Source organism: Ciconia boyciana, chromosome 6 (genome assembly GCF_034638445.1).
Source record: "Ciconia boyciana chromosome 6, ASM3463844v1, whole genome shotgun sequence".
Taxonomy (NCBI): domain Eukaryota; kingdom Metazoa; phylum Chordata; class Aves; order Ciconiiformes; family Ciconiidae; genus Ciconia; species Ciconia boyciana.
The window spans coordinates 21,812,091-21,834,090 of NC_132939.1; the positions used below are offsets into that span (position 1 = coordinate 21,812,091).

General features: G+C 37.3%; 1 protein-coding gene across 13 annotated transcripts in view; it reads left to right on the forward strand.

Annotated features, from left to right (window-relative positions):
* The window catches only part of PPP6R3 (protein phosphatase 6 regulatory subunit 3), a 66,272-nt gene extending 55,809 nt beyond the window's left edge, over positions 1 to 10,463 (forward strand). For 8 of the 13 annotated variants that reach the window (XM_072866024.1, XM_072866016.1, XM_072866017.1 and 5 more), the window contains 4 exons: positions 701 to 807; positions 1,760 to 1,910; positions 5,315 to 5,437; positions 8,054 to 10,462. In XM_072866024.1, the coding sequence (XP_072722125.1) occupies positions 701 to 807; positions 1,760 to 1,910; positions 5,315 to 5,437; positions 8,054 to 8,105 (433 nt within the window). In that variant the 3' untranslated portion in view covers positions 8,106 to 10,462. Of the gene's footprint in view, positions 1 to 700; positions 808 to 1,759; positions 1,911 to 5,314; positions 5,438 to 8,053 lie in introns of all 13 variants that reach the window. The other 5 variants (XM_072866027.1, XM_072866029.1, XM_072866030.1 and 2 more) reach the window with 2 other exon arrangements.
* Positions 10,464 to 22,000: the final 11,537 nt, after the last annotated feature.

The window sequence follows — 22,000 nt, forward strand, 5'->3', positions numbered from 1 at the left end:
TTCCTTTTATACATCTGGCTCTCAATTGTCTGTGGGCATTAAACAGCTCGGATATGAAAGTACAGTTTTTCCAACATAGAACAGTGTATTGTTTCATGCTTGAGGCAGGTAAGCTGATAACAGAATTACAGGTTTAGAAAATGAAGACTTGGAGTTGCCATGTTAGTAGATAGAAAAGACATTATTCTGTAAACGGTGAGAAGTGTTTCAAGTGGCCAAATCTTGTCTTTTGAGTTCCTTCAGAATGAAAAACTTGTAGCTCTACTGTATATACAATTAAGTAGTAAAATCACTTCTGAGGTGGATGATGAGGACTGTGTTGGCAGTCTCAGCAGAGAACCATCCTTCAAGTTGCAAAGAGTGTGCTTAGAAAGTCACTTAATGTTGGAAGCATTGCAAGGAGCCAGGTGTGCCTTATTTACCAGGGACATGTGCACTACTACTTGTAATCAAATTAAATAAAACAAGTAAAAATAAAACTGCTGCCAAACATACTCAGTCAGCTCAGTTCTGGTGGACTTTGCATTACTGAACTTCTGTTTAGCCTGTCTTCCCAAGACTCCTACAAAAAAAACTTGCTGTCATTCAGTTTCAGTAAGAGTTCTAGGCCTCATAGACATAGAACTAAAAATACTGTTTAAGAACATTTCATTCTGTTATTCAGAAATGTTTCTAAAGCTTTTTTACTTTGTATTTGAAGCTCAAAAGATTCCTTAAGAAGTAATTCTCCTGTGGAAATGGAAACAAACACAGACCCAATTGATCCCTTGAGTGCGAATGTAACTGTTCTTGCAACACAGCTAGAGAGTAAGTACACTGCATTCAGAAATGCAAACAAATTGATTTTAAGAGTTGTACCAGATAAAGATCTCCCTGAACTTCAAAATCTGGGTTTCCAGAGACCTCTCATCTGCCTCTGCTGCTGTTCTGCCAGGTAACGAAAATGGCTTGTCAAAGAATTCCTGAACTATTTAAAGCAGTTTCCTATTTAAAACAGGAGCCAGTGTTACTGTTGCCTCTCAAAAGCCTGCACATCATGAACAGAAAAGCATTACAAATAAGTTAAATGTGTTCTATTAGAGAATCCTCAGCTGTGTCAGCATTTATTTAGCTGAGCTGATGCCCAAGGAGAGTGGTAGCCTCTAGTTTCTTCCTATGTGGCAATAGGCCAGTAGCCTCTGTGTGTTCAAATTTCCCCTTCCTGCTCATTCCTTTCCACGTTACCTTCACTATGCATGCACTAATTCCTTCTTCTACATGTATGAACTGATTGAAGGCCAAACATGTGCTAATTAGCTTTTTGTATATATTATTAACAGACAGAACAAGAAGTGCAGATGAGAAGTCCAGGGAGCCTGGACTTCCCAAAGGCTTGTCTGTACTTGGAAACTTACGGTCAAATTTGTGCTGTGTGGGCCTGTGTAATTAAATTGACTATATAGAAGAATAAGACATCACTATAATCCTACTGAAGTCTTGTTCAGGTGTACCTGTTGCAGTAACCATTGTCTATCTAGATCATGAAGTGGCTTGCAAAATGGAAAAAAAAAATAATAGTTTGGGAATGTGACTTTTCCTTAAGCCATCTGTAGAGGTACTTATGCTCTATATATGTGTATAGTGGGGGTTGCAGAAAGGTGACTTTCTCTGTAAGGAAAAATTCAAGTGTACAAAACTGCAAAAATATTGTTGGCTTGTATGCTTGCTCATGAAATAGAAACATAACCAGCTGTGTACTAAAGAACTTCTGTATATGTAGCCCCAGGAAGTGTTGCTATGGAGGCCAGCTCAGATGGAGAGGATGATGTAGAAAATGCAGACAAGGTAACTGAAACCGTAATGAACGGCAGCATGAAGGAGACACTGAGTCTTACTGTAGATGCTAAAACTGAAACGGCTGTTTTCAAAAGGTGAGGATACCTATTTATTGTCTTCCCACCCTTGTAAAATAAGCACTGTTGATGGAACAGTACGTGTCATCAAAAAGAGTTCTTTGCAAGTGGTAATTCCTGAGGCTTTAACTAGAAACCTTCTTCCAAAGTAATTGCTTTGAAATTTTACTTCTAGTAAGTTACTGTAACATATGACTTCCCATATCAAGCCTTAATTTCAGTGGAAGATTATTAGTGACTCAATAACTTTTGACCCTGATGCACATTATTGTGCATTTCTTATGTACAATTATTCTTTTAACATAGTTAATTGCATGTCAAAGCTAAGCTTTTTAAATTTTGCACGGAATTGTTAGATTTGGGTTGGAATTCCATCCCTCTCATCCAGGAGGATGAAGGACAGAAGTTGAAGGCCAGCCAGGAACTGCTCTTGAGAGTAACTCATCAGACATATGGAGTGATCACTGTTGGTGGTATGGATAATGCTGTCAAATCTGTTCTGGACTACAGGTGGCACGTAGAATTCTAGAATAACCAGAAGAGCAAACTCCTTAATTTTGGTATCTTCTGATAGTGTTTGATTCAGGAATAACAGTCTTACAACATGGTTATATTCCATATTACATATGTCAACGTTGCAATCCTTTTATGGGAATAAAGCACATTTCCATTTAGTCTACTTAAGATATCATCTACTAAGACTTTGTGATCTTAGATTTAATGATCAAGTGTTTTTATTTAGTATCAGATCTTCATGTAGGGAAACAGAGGCTACAGTCTGACCTGCAAAAATAATTTTGCCTTTATTAATTGGAGCTTGTGTGTCAGCACCTGCCTCTGATCTTGACAAATCAGAACATACTATTAGCATTTTGGCATGCAACCCTCATCTCATTCTTTTAGAATAATTTCCTAGTCTCTATTCTAGCTTTAAATATTGAAAAGAAATTGTCCACATGTCTTGGAAGTTGCTTAAAAAAATCCCAGTCCATTTCGGTAGGAAAAAACTTCCCAGTGTTAGTCCTTATGTTGCCCTTTAAATTCATTTTACTTTGTCCCGTTAGTGGTAGTAGATAAGTGCTATTCATTTTGGATGGTTCAGGAATTGAAATGTAACAACTTTCAGTCACTCTTGCTGCCATCCTTTTGATTATCAAAGCAATAAATGACTCTAATCTCTTTTGGCACCTGGCTTAACTTCTGATGTTTTTCAATACAGAGGAGGGAGCATTTATGGCTGCACAGTGCTTATAAATCAAATGGCATTGTTAAAGGAATTGATCCAAAGCAGTTTAGAGGAGGATTGTGACACAGTGCAGGCTGATGTGGCATGGAACCATGGTGCCTTGCTGACTTAGTAAATGATGCATCTGCTTTCCAGTTTATTCTGTGTTTTGGGGAATGCTTTTATATGGTCTGCATTCCTATTGTGTTAGATGTTTACAGTTGGATGTAGTTATCCATGGTGGTTTCGCACTTCTCCTTAAACTGCTTTAGTTCACATGCACTTTAAAGTTCTGTGACTTCTGATACTGGTGCAAAAACTAACATGAGGCAGCATGTGGTGGCAGTTCCTGCCTGCCTTCATGGAATTACCTGCTTGAGCTGTGGAGTAAGCACTTCAATTCTTGTAGTTAAAAGGACACAGAGGTGCAAAGGGAGGCAATATCATAGAATCACTCAGGTCAGAAGATATCTCAAAAGATTATCTGGTCCAACCTTTTGTGGGAAAGGGAGCCCAGATAATCTCATCTAGCACTCTGCCCAGTTGCATCTTGAAAACCTCTAGCAATGGGGACTCTGGGATCTTGATTTGGAAAGTGGAGATTAATAAATGTAGAAGGAGGCTGAAAGGTGAGGTCTTAAATATGGAGACTGTTCTACCTCTGATAGAGGTATGTGGTCTCATACTGAGTCAATGCTCACATGGCTTTCATTAAACCAACTTTTAAATATGCCAGAACAACAAATGGGAGAGAAGTAATATTTCCTTTGGAATAAATATCTAAAACAATGCTGGGAAAAAAAAAAGTCCCGATTAAGGGACAATTAGAGTAGTGAGAGGAGGTCCTACTCTGGCCTGCATACCTGGCAAAGTGGATGACCTAAGCCCTAAGTTTTATATAGGTTTCTGCCAATAGAAAATTGATGGTGTTGAAGTCAATGTTGAGAGGAGGAGGAGCATCATAAGCACAGTAGTTAATTTGTGGAAAGCTGCAAAGGACAAAAATGTGGTTTCTGAATTTGGTTCAAAATGGAGAATGAGAAGGGAAGAACGATAGCAGTCTGCCCCTTTTTAAAAAATAAAAAAATTAGGCCAGTTCTGATGGTGATAAGTATCTTATTTTGAACAAATACAAAGAATATCAAGGCAAATGAGATGGGGAGAGCAGATGGGGAAAACTGGAACTTGATGAGAGGTTGCAATGCAAAAGACTATTTTTACAGGCTCTGCAGATATAAGGAGGCATGGGAGGAAAGAGGAGGATTCATTGAAATTTAAAGGATCCGTTGAAAGGAGAACTGTAAGAATAGGAAGAAAAATCAGCAGAGGAGAGTGGCTTTAAAATGTTCCTGACTTCTTGAATAAATAGATTTGTTGCCACAGAGGTATAAGATTGATGTTTGTGTCTACTTCAGAGCTACCCTATAACTATCTCTTGCAGCTATATGGTCAAATTTGTATTTTAGTGCACTCATAATGGTGTGGCTGAGGTGGGAGAGGGTGGAATAGAGAGGCAGAAAAGCTTTGATTTAGAGGCGAAACACAAGTATTTGTTTGCTAATGACTTTTGAGGCTGCCTAGTTACATGGTAATGTCTTATAGTGTGAGTGTACTACTTTTTCACTGAACTATGTCTGGTTTTGTCTCTGAGAAGAAGTTCATGAAATAGATTGGGCTGCAGTCTTAGTACTGCGTAATCCATAACATTGTATTTCACTGTGGGTTATTAGGGAGTTTAATAAAGATGGTGATGAGTTAATGATTCTGCTGATATGTTTTGTGGACAGACTCTAATGTCAGTTTCTGAGGGAATCTTGAATTTGTTTTATACTTTCTTCCTTCCACTTTTGCATACTGGCTTCAGAGTGTTGAAATCCTATCGGTATGTACAGTAAAGGATCATGACTCTGTTACCACTTCAGGCATCACACACATTCCTTATTTCCTTTCTGATCTTACTTGTAATCACTGTATTTCCTGCCCTTTTATCCAGTCAAGTTTTAATGGACATAAACACTGGTGCATTATTAGGTGTTTGTAAAGTCTAGAGCCATGTGCTTTATCTTCATGTTGCAATCATAACTTAAAATCCATTTGCATGTGAAATATGGACCCTTCTCCCAGTTTTCTCCTGTTTGCCTGAAATTTCCCTATAAGTGAACTTAAAAATTAAGTAACTTCTTTCCTTTTTTTTAAGTGAGGAAGGAAAATTGTCTACCTCACAGGATGCTTCTTGTAAATATGTAGTAGAAGAGAATGCAGAGGTTGCAGAAGAGGCTCCTTCAGCTCTGCAGCCTACTAACAGCAGTCCAGAACAGAGGTAACTGCATTCAAGGATGCTTTCAGTCCTCTAAATAGCAGTTTGCATGTTTTTCTAATAGGATCGATCTGAAGAGATTAATGAATTTCTGTTATCACCTCTGAGTTTAGCTCAATCTAAACATGTACTTGCATCTATTTTATAAAATTCTCTCAAGTTATCTTTTCTGTTGTTTCTAAGACTCTTAAGTTGTCAAAAATGTATTTGCCTTGTATTATTTGTCTTGCAGGGTGTTGTAAATATCCCCATTCTGTTTTGTGATATGTTACTAAGTTAGAATAGTGAATTGATACACTTATGAAAGTGATGATTTAAAAAAAATAATTAGGGGAGTAAGTTTGACTTTGTCCTGAAAATTTACATAAGTTAGGTCTAGGTCTACCATGCTCCTCTTCCTGCAGGGCAGGGCTTGGGGGGTCAGAGCTGTGCATGCTGCCATCTTGTTAGGGAGCTGAGGATGTTCTGAATGGGAGCATGTTTTTTGGAGAGAGGATTTTGCTTGATTAAAAGCAATTCCAGGAGTCACTTTTGCCTTGCAGTATAAACAGGGGTATAATTCTGAAAATCAGAATTCAGAATATATATGACACATACATATTTTCTGAATCTGTATTTATCTAATTGCTTAATAGTTTAAAAGCTGTTGTATTTCTTGACTTTAATAGATTTTAAACTATTATTGGAGAAACATGGTATTTCTCACAAATCCTGTGAAAGAAGTAATAATTTTCAAGACTTTGTGGGCACTATATTATATATTTAGTTTTCTTGTGAAGACAAAATTGAAATGCTTTTGTAAGCAAAGATTTAGAGTATAGCTCTACATACAACACAGAACTCTACTGCATGTTGATTATACTGTATGCAGACTAGGAAAGATGCAAGCATGTTTGACAAATTCAGATTCTGTTTTTTAGGCTTATGAGCTAGTATGTCTTACCTCTGTGGTACTGGGTGTTACACTAAAACACTGCTACCTTTTCCTGTAAGCCAGAACTTCCAACTCTGCATAAATACCATAAATTTAATCAAGAAGTGGTTTCTAATCAGAAAAAAACAACCCTCCATACTTACTTAAAATGGGAAACCCAGAAACTACCTTTCACAGGCTCTTCTATATCTGGAGGTACTGTTTTTATCAAGACAATATTTTTTTAATGCTTATCAGCATTAAATTGTAGGGAAGAAGTCTTTGGATACTAGGTAATTGCCTTTTGGGTAAAGATGGTTGTGTAAACCAACAGAGGGCTCTCCGAGCTAACAGTTTGGATTGCTTTTGAGTTGTGGGAAATCTGGAGGAACTCCTTTCATTGAATCTAGCTGGCTTCAGCAAAGCCCAGTACTTTCTCTAAAGGTGGCTGTCACAGCAGATCCTCATATAAGCGCAGTATAAAGATAAACAGAATTGTGCTTTTGGGGCTCCATGCATCTATGACTAGTGGGAGGAGTCCCCTAGGTATGTCTTTGGCTGGTGGCCAGCAGTGGTAATCTCTGCTAGGACCCCTGTTCTGTCATGGACTTTTTTCCAGTTAGTGACTTACTGCTGTGCAGACTGTCAGACTTCCTTTCCATGCAGCACTTGTTTCTTACCTTCCAGGTTTCTCTAAAGTGTTTACTTTTGTCTAGTGCTGTCTGTCTTTTCTCTAATGTGTACATATTTTTTTTAAGAAGTGTTTTTAGAGCTTAACAGCCAAAGACTTAGCTAGGGGACTCCTGCTGGTCATGTGCATGTAGAGCACGGACCCAAGAGTGGCTTCTCTGTGATGTACACCATCAGAGAACGGGAGTTACAGGTAACTTTTCTCATGTGCAGTTCCAAATGGTATTTATATTTAAGGAAATCTTCAGATGTATTCAGTAGACTTGCAGTGAGTGGAATTTGAGATTTTTTTTTTCTTCTGTTGCTTGCAGTTGTTATTGTTCTCATGCACTACTGATTTGATCTCTTTATTTGTGCTAGTCCAGGGCAATTGAGCCCACATTTACACTAAATTTCTTATCTAGAAATGTATATACTGTTACTGTTTTCACTTTTGCAGGTTTGCTCTTTATTTTCCTCCCTACTTCCTGAACTTTTCATGCTAATGGACTGACAGTCAAAGTATTTGTGAAATGGCAGTTTGTAGATTAGATTAGTAACAAAAGCAGTCTTTTTAAGACACTGTTTCCTGTTGTGTCTTAGCTGCTTACTTTTGAATGCAACCTTAAATACCCCTGGTATCACATTTCACCTCACAGAATAAGATTTGGAGGAGTATCAGAAATGTGCTTTCTATTAGTGATTCTCTTGGGGAGATATCACATCTCCCTATCTGATCACTTAGTAGCTCAGATAATAAAGACCAAACACTCTTCAGTGGTGTGCTCAGTTAGTGTTATGCTTAATTAGGCAGTAAGGACTCCAGAAGTGCTGGACTTCAGAAAATAAATGGGATGAACATGTTACTAGCTTGTGTTTCCTCTCTTCAACTCAGGGGTCATGCTACACATGGTTTGGGGTTTTTTATTTTGGGTTTTTGTTTTTGGGGTTTTTGTTTGCTTTTTTACACCTAGCCAAACTTGTTTTGGACCCTTCTTGTTTCATGTATGCTTACTTTTTTTTTTTTGGCCTCTTAGGACTGATCAACACACCCATTTAGGAGAGGCGTCTGTTAATGGCCCTGTATGATATGTGATGTCTACTTGGCTGAAGAAAATGAACTGATATCCAGGTGTTTGAGTGTTTCTTGAGGATTTCATCTACACCCTGTTGAAGCCAGTCACTGCTGCACTAATTTCGCAAGGGATCAGGACCAGCAACATTTATATTCTAGATTTTAAGACATTGTACAGAAATTCATACATGTAAAGAATATTGCACATTGAAAAATACCAATAATTTTTGCGTATGTTTATATTGTATTGTTCTAAATAATGGGTGGCCTGTGAAATAAGATCCTGCTACCCATGTAATGATGACAGTAGTGTTACTGTAGTTAAAATGGCTGTAAGAATAGTTTTATAAAAAAGTGAATACACAAATCTAATGTATTTGAGACATAACTATTTGATTAGTGTGACCAAAGTATTTAGCAGTTTTCATACATTTTTCACCTTGTAAAAAGAAAAGAAAATTAATTCATGTTTCTTCTGAAACTGAAATGCCCTATAAATGTTATTTTGGTTGTTTTAGCTTACAAAAGTGATTTAAATAAGAATTTTTTGGTGTTCAGCATTTTACAACAGGTTTTTTAATTGGTAATTGTTTTCTGTATTGCTTAAAACAGATCAAAAATGTAAGTCTATTGGTAGAGATTTTAAGTATTTATTGCTACAACTTAGTTGACAAATTGATGTTACTGTAAAGCCATATGCTCTGTTAAGTCTTGTTTGCTTGAAACAATACCTTACAGGTGAAACACAAGAATATTTGAAGTGCACATGGCTTGTTGTGTTTAGGTGATTCACCTGCCTTTTAACCCATTCACCAAGATTTAGTTTAATACCAAGCATTATACAATGGAACATTTCAGAACAATCTGCGTATTTAAAACGCTATAATCCTTTTAGACAAGTCAAGTAAACGAAATGCCCATGCTGCTAATGTAATTACAGTACATGCATTTTAAAAGTATAGAGTGTTTTTAATACAAATTTTGGCAGCAGAGCATGTTAATTGTTACTTTCACTGTACTGATCTGTGTGAGGCTTTCATTTGTATGTTCTAAACCAGTTTTTTCACCGCTGGTTTGTGTATATATATATAGTGATTATGGAAACTAATTCTGTGTAATTTATAATTTTCTATGTCAGTGTAAAATTCCAACAGCCTTCTCAAACAGAAGCAATATACTGTATATTGCCACATCATCTGGTGAAAGGGTTAAAGTACTTCACCTCCTGCACTTTTAGATGCAAATCCATTTTTGTTTCTGTAATAGTTATATTCATTTATTTTTTACATAATTTGTTTTTCTGACCAGTATTTAAAGCCAAAAGGATACTCTAAACAATGGCCAATGATTTATTTTAGAAGGCGTCCCAAGCAACGTGCCTAAACATTGCATTGCATACAGAAATAAAAAAAACAACCCACATATGTATAATGGCATTGCCCTTATTGCTTCCTCTCTTGCATTTTCTGCAGCAAATTTCAGTGGCACTCTCATTGCAAATTGTTACAAACTGATCAGTTGTGTGAAAATGGAGGGAAAAAACACAGGATCATAGGTGGAACTGGTAACTATGGCTGCCCTTTTATTTGTACTTTTATAAATGATGGAATCCAGTCAAGTTTAAGTTGTTTCCTCTTCAGTTCAGTATTACTTCCAGATCAGCTTGACCAAAAATGTTTTGTATATTAGCTTTAAGGTTGGCAGCTGTCCTCTTACCAATTCCTGATCTGTTATTGAACAAGCACTTTTGGAAACAAAACCACTCATTTCAATGCATGAATTGCAATCCAAGTAGAAATTCCAAATACAGGACAGCAGTGTGTTGCCTTATATAAGTTTGATGCTTATAAGGAATAAAACTTTTGTCCTTTCCAGTGGAGCTATTTGTCCCTTGCTAACAAGCTGAATTAACTAGCTACATAGCCATGAAAAGTGAAGGAGTTTTCAGCACTGTTGCCTGCAGTTCAGCAAAGTCTTCTAGTATGTTGTCCTTCCTTCTGTTAATGAACTGTCATATCAGTCCACTATCCAGTTCATACTGAGCTCAGAATTGAAAAGGGGGAGTATTTTGTCCCCCTTACCTCCATTCCTGATAGGTAATACCAGTTGAGTGGACGTGTGAGAAGGAATTCACCCTTCAGTGTAGTTTGCCTTCTAATTAAAGGGTGCCATAGAGGTAAACTAGGTTGGCTTACCTAATGCTGATTCCAGTGGTCTTGAGAGTTCTTCCTTACTATTGCATTTATTGTTAGTTTTAACAGCTTGTGTGGGAGGTGAGTTAAGCCTGGGATTTAATCTAGATTTGATGTAGTGTGAGCTTGTTCTGAGGTGGTGTAGGGTATGTTTTACCCACTAACTGTATTAGTTGTACAAGGAATCCTGAACTTGAAGGGAAAGCTTTGGAGGTGTGGGGGTTTTTTTCGGGGGGGAGGGGGGTGTTTTTGAGGGAGTGTATGGGCGTGTGCGCACACACACACACCCTACACCCTCACACCTTTTGCTATCTTTTGCCAACACTATACTGCTCATGTAGGCTTATGAAGGTTTGAGCATACTTGGAGAGAGCTTCTGAATGGCTGTGTTGCCTAGCCTGTTTAATCAAATTTGATTTGTATGCAGTGGAATTTGAGTCTTCTTTATTAAAAGGTATTTTAATGCATTTGTGAGGTGGACTAAAGTCTAATACCTTTGTACAGGTTTGACTTCCTACAGTGCATTTAGCAGCAGTTAGGATGAAATAGGTTGCTCTGAATGGCTCATACTGAACATATGCATTGCCACGTTTCACAATGCTCTTTGAAATGGCTAGAGGCTCAGTTGCTTGAAACTCAGGAATGGTGATGTCAGTTGATATCAAAGGGCAATGGATTTTAACCCTCAAGACTTCTCTGGTAAAGGATTTTCACTCGAGCAAGAGCATGTTGCAAAAGTGGCTAGACCAGCAGTATCTACAGTATATACAGTCATCGCCTCTGCAGACCTGTGTCTCTGTTACCTGGCAGAGTGGATGAATTATGCCTTCTTGACCAGTTAAACCATTATTTTTAAGTGTAAGCCTTGTACTAGATTTTATAGCAAGATTATTCTATTTAAGTAAAAGTAAGCCATTGTCTTGACTAACATTATTATTATTTATTAAGCAAGCATTCCCCCTGTTCAATGAGTTGACAGGTAGTCACTGAGAAGACAACAGGATAGTTGAAACAATGTCATTATGTCATTGTAAATGCAACCCAGTGTGACCATGCTTTTGAGTGAAACCTACCTTCTTGCTCCTGTTAAGCCTTGTATCTACCTCTCGAAAACAGTGAGTTCTGTATTGTCATCTGCATATTCCTGTGGAAACTTACTGTGACATTCATTCTTTGTGTGAAATCCACTGAGGAGTGATGAAAGACTTATAAGGAAGATGAATGAGGTTGTTACTATCATTCATTATAAACTTATCTTCCTGTTTAAATTAGCTTTAGTTTCCTTGAAGATTGCTTTGTTTTCTGACGTAGTCTTATACAGTTATATCAGGAAGTATTTATTGTATAAACTGATGGCTCTATTAATATACTTAATCACTTCTGACTGTCTCAGAATAAATAGTGCTTTCTCTAGTGTAGTGTTAAGTGCTTCAAGTTTCATTATAAAGTGTCTGTATTGTTTCCCAAACCAGGATGGAAAATAGAAGTTAACGCAGCAGCAACAAGCCTTTTTTAAGGTTTTTAACTTCTGTCGTTTAGTTTTTCTGTATCTTACTTCCTAACAGGTAAGGATTTGGCATCCTTCTGTTCCATTATTGTTTGAATATGTAAGGTTACAGCATGGGGGAAGAGTAAGGCAATAAAATTAAAACAAAAAATATTCTTAGCATAAAAATAGAGGCATCTTCCTGCCTGCTTTAGCTAGGACAGTTCACAAAATCTTTTGGACTTGCCCAGACCTGGCTTGGCTTTCTGGTTCAAATTGTTCCAAGCCTGTGACTTGCCCTGTGCTTAGTCTTGGTTAATGACTTGTGTGTAATTACACTTCTCTTAATGACATCACAGGGAAGTCAGTGTGTGCTGCTTACTCTTCTGCCACAGGCTGAAGCAGTAATGAGAACTGAACTTTACATTGTGTTTTGCTAGTAGTCTCTTTTAGAATTTCTCTCTCATAGATGAGTCTGGGCTTAGTGTTTGATGCATCTTTTTCCACTGGAGAGTGGAACTTCTCTGCATTTTTATCTTCTCTAAATTGGTAAGTACCTTGCAAAATGAGGTAGGATTCCCTTTAGTTCATCTTTCTGGCTATAGCTTAAGTACTGTAGTTCTAATTCTAGGACTTTCTTCCAAAGGAGTGTTCTCCCTTCTCATTATGGATCTCTTCTGAGTGGTGTGGGTGCTTTCGTATGATCTATGTTCTCTGCATCTCAAAACATGGATTTTGAAGACATAATTTAGATCATGATTGTCTGTTGGTATACAGTCATCCAGAGTAAGAGAACTAAATCTTGCCTAGCTGTCATTGAGTAGATTTTGTCACTCATGTCTCATGAGTGAAATTCAACTTACCCATTTGCTCAGGTAAAGTTTATCTGGTTGTCTCACTACTTTAGTCTGTGGATGATAATTAGGTAGATTGGTGGTTGATTCTCAAGGGCATAATAGAGATACTTCATTTTTTTTCAGGTGGAACCTGAACCTGTTGCAAATCTTTTGGGACTGCTTGTGAACTCCACTGTCTGTTACTCTTCCTGTCTGTCTTAGCTAGGGGGCGTTCTTCCCCTCTTATCTACACCAATTATCTGTCAAAGGCTGTCACAATTTTATCTTGGGTAATAGATTAACCTGGTTCTTTTGCCAGGGCACTGAAGCCTCACGGCATATACTGCAAATAAAACCTGCTTTTCCTTACACCAAACAGAATGAAGTGTTTGGAAAATCCCTCTTTGTTATTTTTTTCAAATGAAAGATACACAGTGGTGACTGTCTTCTACTGGTTCTTGTATCAGACAATGGTACAAGATTGCTAAGATAAGCCTACTGACTCTGCTGAAACTCAAGTGACCTTGTTTCTGTTGTTGGAGTTCTCCAGAGTACATTTTCTGCTTTATCCTTATAGAAACACTTGTTAATGCTGTATTTGTTTAAAAGGGTTGTTCTTCTGTAGTCACTGCTAAACCATGTGCTTTCAAATGAGAAGGGTTCTGCTTTGGAGTGAGACATAGTGGACTGTGCATATTGATCAGCCAGCATTCAGATGAGAAGAGGTAGTAACTAGGAATTGAGATGTTCATGGGACTATGGGGTCCTATTCTTTCTCTGTAGTCCCTTCAAAATTAAGTAGCTTGAAAAGGAAAAAGGGCTGAGGAAGTGTGCAGTTTTTTTTCTTTATGCTGGTACTGTGCATGTCTAGTTTGAAGTACTCTAAAGACAAGTCTCTGAACTCAGGAAGTGGTGGGTGACTTCCTGATAGCTATATTGTTTCAAGTGTGTTATTTACACAATTCATACATAATTTAAATTGATTGCTATGTCCAAGTACTTAAGACAATTTTAAACTAAGCTGTATAAATAAATAGAGATACACACTTGTATGGTACACATCAATGGGTAGGATATATTCTCTTAACACAGACAGCTGCAGCGTGGATGGTGCATTTCCTAAATGCACTGAACTGTAGAATACTAGGAAGAAGAAAGAGATACTTGTGCATATGATACAGCCCATTCTGAAGCACTTCAGTAAATATAAAATTTTTTTAAGCTCCTATCTCTGCATGTGTAGACACTATCACTGGTCTCTAGCTAGCCTGAATGTAATTTGACAGGAGCAGGAACTGGTGCCCCTGGTTTCTGAGGCCAGCTTTGACTTTTGTCAAAGAAGATTTCTCTACTTCTCTCATAGTCCAACTACTTGATATATTTGAGCCTTTTTTGCTGACATGTTTATAGCTTCCCAGAAACCAAGGCAAGAATTTGTAGTTGTGATTATTGAATTAACACTGTGCACTTCAGCCAAAAGTGGTTCATCTGTAAAGTTGTACTGATGCTCTTAATCTATTAACTGCTATGCTTCTGCATGCTGCATTAAATTCTTCTCAATACAATGGTGAGATGTAGCTGCTTCAGCAACTGTCACCAATACTATCCTCAAGAACATACTGACAGGTTGACTGCTGCTTTGAATTTGGTGTTGCACAGATGTAAACCATCATAACACCCTGTGTGAGAAAGGTAGCGTCTCTCTGATGTGATGGAACAAGTCTCTAGCTGCTCTAAGGAGTGATCTAATGCATCCTGAAGAGTCCAAAGGAAGTAAATTCACCTGAGTGGTTACCTGCTGTTCATTAGGAGCTTCCTGGTCTCTGCTGGAGGAACAAATTGCCCTTGACTTCACATTAAGTCCAGAGAACAATGGCTACAGATAGTGCATGCAGGACCTCCTGCCCCCAGCTGTCCCAGTATCTGAGCTGAGCAGGCTGCACAGAAAGGCCTTTGCAGATGACTCGGCTCTGAAGGAAGCTTTCTTCATATGGTAAGGCATACCTAGTGGGAGTCTCCAATATATGATGTAGAATGGAATATCTCAGAAAAAGGCTTTCATTGTAAAACTAGGTGCAGATTAATGGTTATGTTAAGCTTGAATTTGCATATGAGGGTGCTTGGTGCTCTTTTATCTGATCTATTCTCCAACATCCTTTTCTGTCATATGAGAAAGTATGGACTATGTTCTAAATTACTAAGTAACCGGTTCCTTCAATGAGAGGGGTAGCTGCTACTTCCAAATGCATTCTTGTGCCAAGTGTCTGGAGAGGAATAAAAAAAGTGTTGGGGTGGTGTGACAGATTGATACAGAAGCTACATCACCCGGTTACACTGCAATATGTTTTTTAGGAGCAAGAAATTCTTCATGCTCACAAATGTGCAAAGTCTGTCACCAAAAGGTTATAGGTAGGCAACAGAGTCAAATAGAATGATCATCTCTATTGCACATGTCAAGATACTGGCTTGAAAGAAATAAAGCAGATAAATGATGAAGTTAAGCTTTGAGAGGATAGGGGAAGGGGATTTGGAGTTCTTAATCTCAAGCGAGCGCTTGTTTCTCTTTGGTCATTTCAACACTTAAGTGAGCTAGAAAAAGAAGGTTACATCTTTCTAGCTGGCTAACTGCCTGCAAAATAATGGACTGCTGTAAACAAGAACCTGTGAATGGCCTTGTACTCCTGGGAGAATTTTTTTTCAAATAGTTCATGGCCATGATGCCTGTGTCAAATTAATCATGAGGAAGAAAGATGAAGTTGAGTTGCACTAGAAGAAAGAAGCAGGATGCACAGTAACAGAATCCTCTGAATAAGTTGTTAATATTAAGTCAGAATTTATACTGATGGTGTGGGCTGAGTATTATGTACTGAAATCTGACCCTTTGGAATGTGAAGATTCAGAAACTCAAATGATTGCAGCTGCTAGACAAAAATTAGAAGGTTATTTTCTATTCACATCAATTGTCTTAAAATACTTGCTCTTCTATTTAGACTTGCTATGAGGACTGCAGATTTAGTCTTAACTTACATGTAACACAAGATATGGACTTTAATATGGCATGTTTGAAAGGGTAATTAGTTAACTTAAGATTATTATTGACTCTCATAACACCCAACCATATATATCGGCAAGGTATTCTACAGGCTCTTAGCTGACTGTAGGACTTAATATTGCTTCTGAACTTTTTATTTGCTCCAGCTTTCATCCAAACTACTCTCTCTGCTTGAACACTGCTACCTTTGACAATCTTCACTGTGTGTTCTCATGACAAAAAAGCTTTTTTGATCTCGGAGTGGGAAATGGTAATGGGGCAAGAATTACTTTTTTTTTATAAACAATGTATGGCCTTGATGTGTGCACAAACCTCTAAGAATGTTTTAGAAACTCAAAAATAAGCATAAATTTTTCTATTAGCTACAGCTTTTCTATTGAGGAGAAATAAAGGTAATGATTTTTACTACTAAGCTGACAAGCATTTATTAGGTCTTCAGCTTACTGAATATATGCGTGAGGATTGCTCACTGCTTATCTGCTGCCATAGCAGCTTCTATAGTGGCTGTGGATGGAGCTGAAACACTGCAGTAACTATACTGCATGTGTAGTACTTGAACTTTGAAACAAACTGCTCTTACTCTAAGAAGTGAAGGAGAGAGCAGAATCTGTGTCAATACTGCCCAATACTCTTCATTATAAGAGACTTGTATCCCTTTTGTGTAAGAGCTTTATCATCAGGATAATTTCTTGCAGAACTTAAGGAAAAGGAACAGTGCGAGACGAGTTTTTTTTTTCCTACACTCAAAAGATGACAATTACAAATAGAGTGACAGATGATAAATGATTCCAGCTTTGAATTATTTTTACAGTTCAAGTAGCTCTTGCTTTCTATGGATTAAGAATCCTGGCAGCATTGTATTTGGCATTCTCTTCTGCCTGATGTCTCATGGAAGATTTCACAGAACTAAGATTTGGGACTGTGCAAAGATAGAATGAACTGTTATTAGAACTGCAAAAATCACATACTCAAGATATAAGTATTTATGAAGTAAATGTTCCTTTATCATAGATGTTAGAAGCTAGATAGAGATGAAGGCTGATAAGTAAAAGTATGTATGTCTAAAGCTGAAAAGGCAATTCAAAACATCTCTTCTGCAAATCTGTGTAACAAAGACTGGAATTTCACTTAATTCTTACTGCTATTGCTTTGAGTCCAGTAATTTGCCTTTGGTGAATGTTACTTATATTAATTGATGGCTTTTAAATAGATCTGGATAAAGTATCTTATGAGTAGCAATCAAAAAAGCACACCATATTAGTAGTCTAGTTTGTAATTGATAATAGGTCTAAAATTCAGGTGGCATATATTATATAAATCAAGGCAGTAGATCTAACAAAGCTGTTCTTACCCTATATCTGAAGAGTTAAATGATGCATAAAAAAGGTTTTGCATCTTCTGTCTTCAGCTTACTAGCTACCCATACAACTGCAGTGCCTTGCATCTGAAATCAGATTTTTGCAAAAGGAAAAATTAAGTACATCACCACATCTACAGTATGATGCATCACATTTACTTACCTTTTTCTTGGATATCACTTAGTATACTGCAATTGTAACTGTTTTATTTGCCACAATCAGGAACTAGGTCAGAACTGCTTAGTTTCTTTCTAGTAGTAATGTGAAATATAACTAACTTCTAAGCACTGATTGGGACTCCTCTAACAACCCAAAACTCATCTACTGCTGAGCATTTAGACTCAAACTTCTTGTAGCCTTGTTTCCCTAGGTGGTTTTTCTTTTCACCCCCTCTAACCCACTTAAGCATGCTAGATCAGCTCAAACTCTGGGTCTGTCACATGCTATGTGAATAGCTCAGTTTAACTTTGAGTTATATACAGTGTAATTCCAGATCATCTATGCTTAAATTCTTCTATTTCTCCTTCTTCGCCTTGCCCACTTTTTGAGAACTGGCAAAATGGTAGAAATCCAAATAGGATGTATTTTTCCTCTCTGGGACACTGAAGCCTGCCTGTTTAAGGAGAAGAAAAGGGCCTGTTCTGCTGCAAGAGGAGTAAGAACTGACAGCTGGGAAGTGAGAAGAGGCTTGCGTGAGATCTGATGGCCAAGATGATGCAGAACACTTAAGGGGCAGCAAAGTCCCTAGACTTCCAGCACCCATGGCTGTCAGTGCTCAGCATGAGTCTTAATTTGCAGGGTCCTTATGCCCTGCAGAAGTTGAGGCTCAGTGAAGTTCAGTATCTCCCTTTGGTAGTAGCCAACACTTCAAAACCTTTTGAGCTGCAGAGCCCAGTTGCATTGTAACCAGAAGGTCCCATCCCATGTCATTTGGGTTTTTTTCCACTATGCATTTCTACCCACTTTCTGAGGATTTAAAAGATTCTAAAGCATTTCCTATAATATATTTTATTACTGTCACTATCTTTAAAGGAAGATATTTGTTCACTTTAAAGATACAAACTTGTATAGATTAATAGATTAACTTAAATAGATTTACAGGTGTGTAAATATGAATGCTTAAATGGGTTTGAGATTAAAGCTTTTATTTTCATGAAACTTTACAACTGTTTACAACTTCAGAGAATCAATAGTGGTGGCATGTTCTCAAACAGCTGTTAATGTGATATTAAAAGACATAGCTGCCCTTTCAAAAACAGTACAGGAAAAAAAATGCCCCCTCTTCATGGATTTGAGCGTAGCTAATAAACAGCATAGTAAAACTGCTTGATTACACATATCATCCATCACACTGTAGTCACTAATAAAAATCTGATTGTTGTGGCCATGAAAGAATAAGGAAGGAAAAGCTGGACAATTTTGTCTTACAAGAAAAGTTTTTAAATTCTTAACAATGAAGTACACCAGAATTATCTTACTAGGGTAGACTAACTCCATATTAAAAAAAAAAAAGTGGAAAAAAACCAATAAAAACAAAAATCATCAGTCTTGGCTGTAGTACTAGAATTCTGTCAGGGAATTTGTAATGCTCCCCATGCACTTAAAATAAATAAAAACTCTAATGAGATTTAGTCAGAATTGGGCACTTCTGTATTGGTGAAACATTTGCTGTAGCAAATGCATTTGAATGATGATCAGGTAACACTTTTTTTGTAAATTACTGGTATTGTGGTGTTGACGTAGGACTAGCATGTAAGACTAGCTGATATAAGACTAGCTTGCATTTTTAGCATCTAAAACGTAGATGGGCTGCACCTAACTATTAATACCTTCTCATATTTATTTAGTCTGAAAGAAGTTACTTAATTGGCTTTTATATTTGAGAAGGCAGCACTCCTGAGCTGCAATAGGCAGATCCAGTGTGTTCCTCTAGAGGAACCTGCCTCTCTAATGATTATCAGGAAAGCCTAGGGAAATAGCTGGCTCATGTGGCCATATAGTGATGTTAACTAAAATTGAATGATACAGATAGTCCTCTATCAAAAATGGATTGGGTTTTCTTTCCCTAAAATACTCCTAACTCCCATTCCACCAGCCTTTTGATGATAGACTGACTTAGTATCTATGTTGGGGAAGGCGAGAGAAAGACCAGCTTCATAATTATACTTGCAAATTTCTTGCTTACTAGTCAGAAGAACAATAAATACAAATAAAATTTAAGTGATATTCTTTGATATTGGACAGCAGTTATGTAGGTAGCAGTGTATTGCATTTCTTTCTCAGGCAGGTCAACTTGCCCCATACTGCTGTACTTATCTGTTAGACCAGTAAATGATAAATTTGTAGGATGTAAAATACAAAGTGAGGACAAGAACCATAAAGCTTTTAAATGACAAAAAGACAAAACTTCAAACTGAGAAGGGTAGCATGAAGCAGTGAAACATGAAGAAGCAGTGACAAAAATTCTAAGGAATTAAGTAACTATCCTATGACTTCATTTGTATGGTGCTACTTGAAGAAGTGCCTTAGATGCATATCAGTTTATATCAGTAATTTAAACCTGAATTTAAAAGTATGTTCCACAACCCCATTTGTAACACTATCTCAGACTTGTAAGGCACAACTTCCCTTTAACTTTCCATGTTTGCCAAAAAGATAACATTTATCTACTTATTTTCTAATTTTATTCCTTATTACAATTTACGCTTGTTATTAGTTTGGTCTCCTTTAAAAACACCTAAAAATAGGCCCTATGTTTATGATTTTCCACTCCTCTAGTACAAAGTAGTGTTTATAATCTTGTACCAAGAACAGTTATTCTCTGTTCTGCCCTTGATAGGCAGCACTGATGTCAGAGGACTTCTCCCTTGTGTGAACCTCTTGGAGGCAAATACAGCAATGTAAGCATCACTGTACTAACCACTGCAGAGTCTCTACCCAAAATCCCTGAGGGCAAACTTGAGAAACTTTAAACTTTTTCCTTTCCTTGCTGTCCCTCCTTTGGTTACAAGCGACATGGTTTCTCCTCATAATCAGTCCATGAGGTCTCAATATCATTTTTTGTGGTTGCATCATATTTCAACATGCCCACTCTCTTAATTTCTTTTTCAGAAACTTTTTCTGTGAGTCTTATGGCAGGAAATGATCCACCTGTTGGCTGCACTGGCCATGTAGTGATAGTATACTTCTGTCACTGAGATGAAACAGCATTGAAACTTTGGTCCTGAAGTCTTTGGTGGTAACACATTCTTGCAAAGCTTCTATGCCCAGTCATCCACAAGACTAGGAGTCTTAACTGTGCTCCCTGGGCAGGTCTTAACTGTCTTAACTGCACAGTCTTAACTGTGCTCCCTGAGTTCACCATATTGGATAGAAAGGATGAACTGTTTTGTGGTGGTGGTGATGAGCTCTAAAAACAAATGCATAGTACTCTTGGGTATACACAAATAAAAGCTTGGGGCTTTTTTTTTTTTAGAGATTTCACAGAGGCGGATTACTGATTTTATGTGCCCAAGCAAAAAGGATTACTATTTCTTATAAACACAAGTACTGCTGCCATTACAAAGGAGTTGAGTACTTGTAAAGTTATCCAAGCTGTTAGAAATGAAAAATCTCCAGAGTCTATTTGGATCACTTTGGCTTCTCAGAAATTGGAAGATTTTGCCAATTAAGCCATCTTATATTAGTTAAATAATAATTTTTTCTGAAATCTAAAAGCATAGATAAAAGTGAGCCAATATAACAACTATCCTCTGAGCTCACAAACAAGTCACTCGGATCTTTTGAACAAGGTATCATGAAGTTTGTGTTGTCAGCTGATAAAATGAAAGTTTACCTGCAGTTCTAGATGTGATTTCAGATTTGTATCTTTAATTTCTACTGGATCTCTCAAAAAAAAAAAAAAAAAAAAACCCCAACAAAACCATTTGTGGTCTATATAGGCAAAAACAATCTGAGAAGTTGAATCTGATTAAGAATTTGATGCTTTGATATGGGTAAGGATCAGGCTCTTTATATCTTTACAATTAAGTTATTTTGTGAAACTTAAGACTCTCCTATGAAAGAGTGAGGGTACTGACATTAATGTCACATTAACCACAGAGGTGGGTCATAGTGATGCATATAATTGATATGGGTCATATGGCAAATTCCAAAATTATGAAGATTTTTATTAGTAGATCTGGAACTTAGTCTTAGGAAATGAAGAATGATGAACAAAAGTCATGACCTGATCACACTCTGAAATGGGATAAAAAAAAAAAATCATAAGCAGCTAGGTAACTTTCTAAGTAATGGACGTATACCTGAAATCTGAAGTGGAAAAAGCCAGCTAAATTGCTGTAAAACAAAAAGGGATCACCAGAGCTGTTCAAAGAGCAGATGTTCCCTTTACTTTCATCTGTGCATCTCTCTGTGTAAGTTGAGATCCATCGGTTTGCCTTTACTGATCTTGAGATGATATGATAGCTCTACATTTTTATGTAGTCAATGAAGCTGTAAAGCATAAGGCCAAACATCAGCTGAACATAAATTAGTAATTCCAAGCAGCTGGACAAAGGCAAACTAATAAGTATAGCAAACAGTGTAACACATGAAATAGTTACTCCATCCAGTATAGGCAAAAAGCCTCAGCTGGAGAACTTCACAGAATCACAAAATCACAGAATCGTATAGGTTGGAAAAGACCTTTAAGATCATTGAGTCCAACCGTAAACCTAACACTACCAAGACCACCACTGTACCGTGTCCCTGAGCACCTCATCCAAATGTCTTTTAAATACCTCCAGGGATGGAGGTATTTGACAACTTGACAACACCTTTGTGTTTTTAGAAAAATGTACCCATTTGGACAGAGACCATAGAAAGCTATGTGAATTAGAGAGGTCTAGTAAATGTAACTTATGAAAAACACTTGTCTGCCCTTTTGGATTGACACAGCAAATAATTATTGTTCTACTTACAGCTAAGAGTTTGTCTGTAATGTG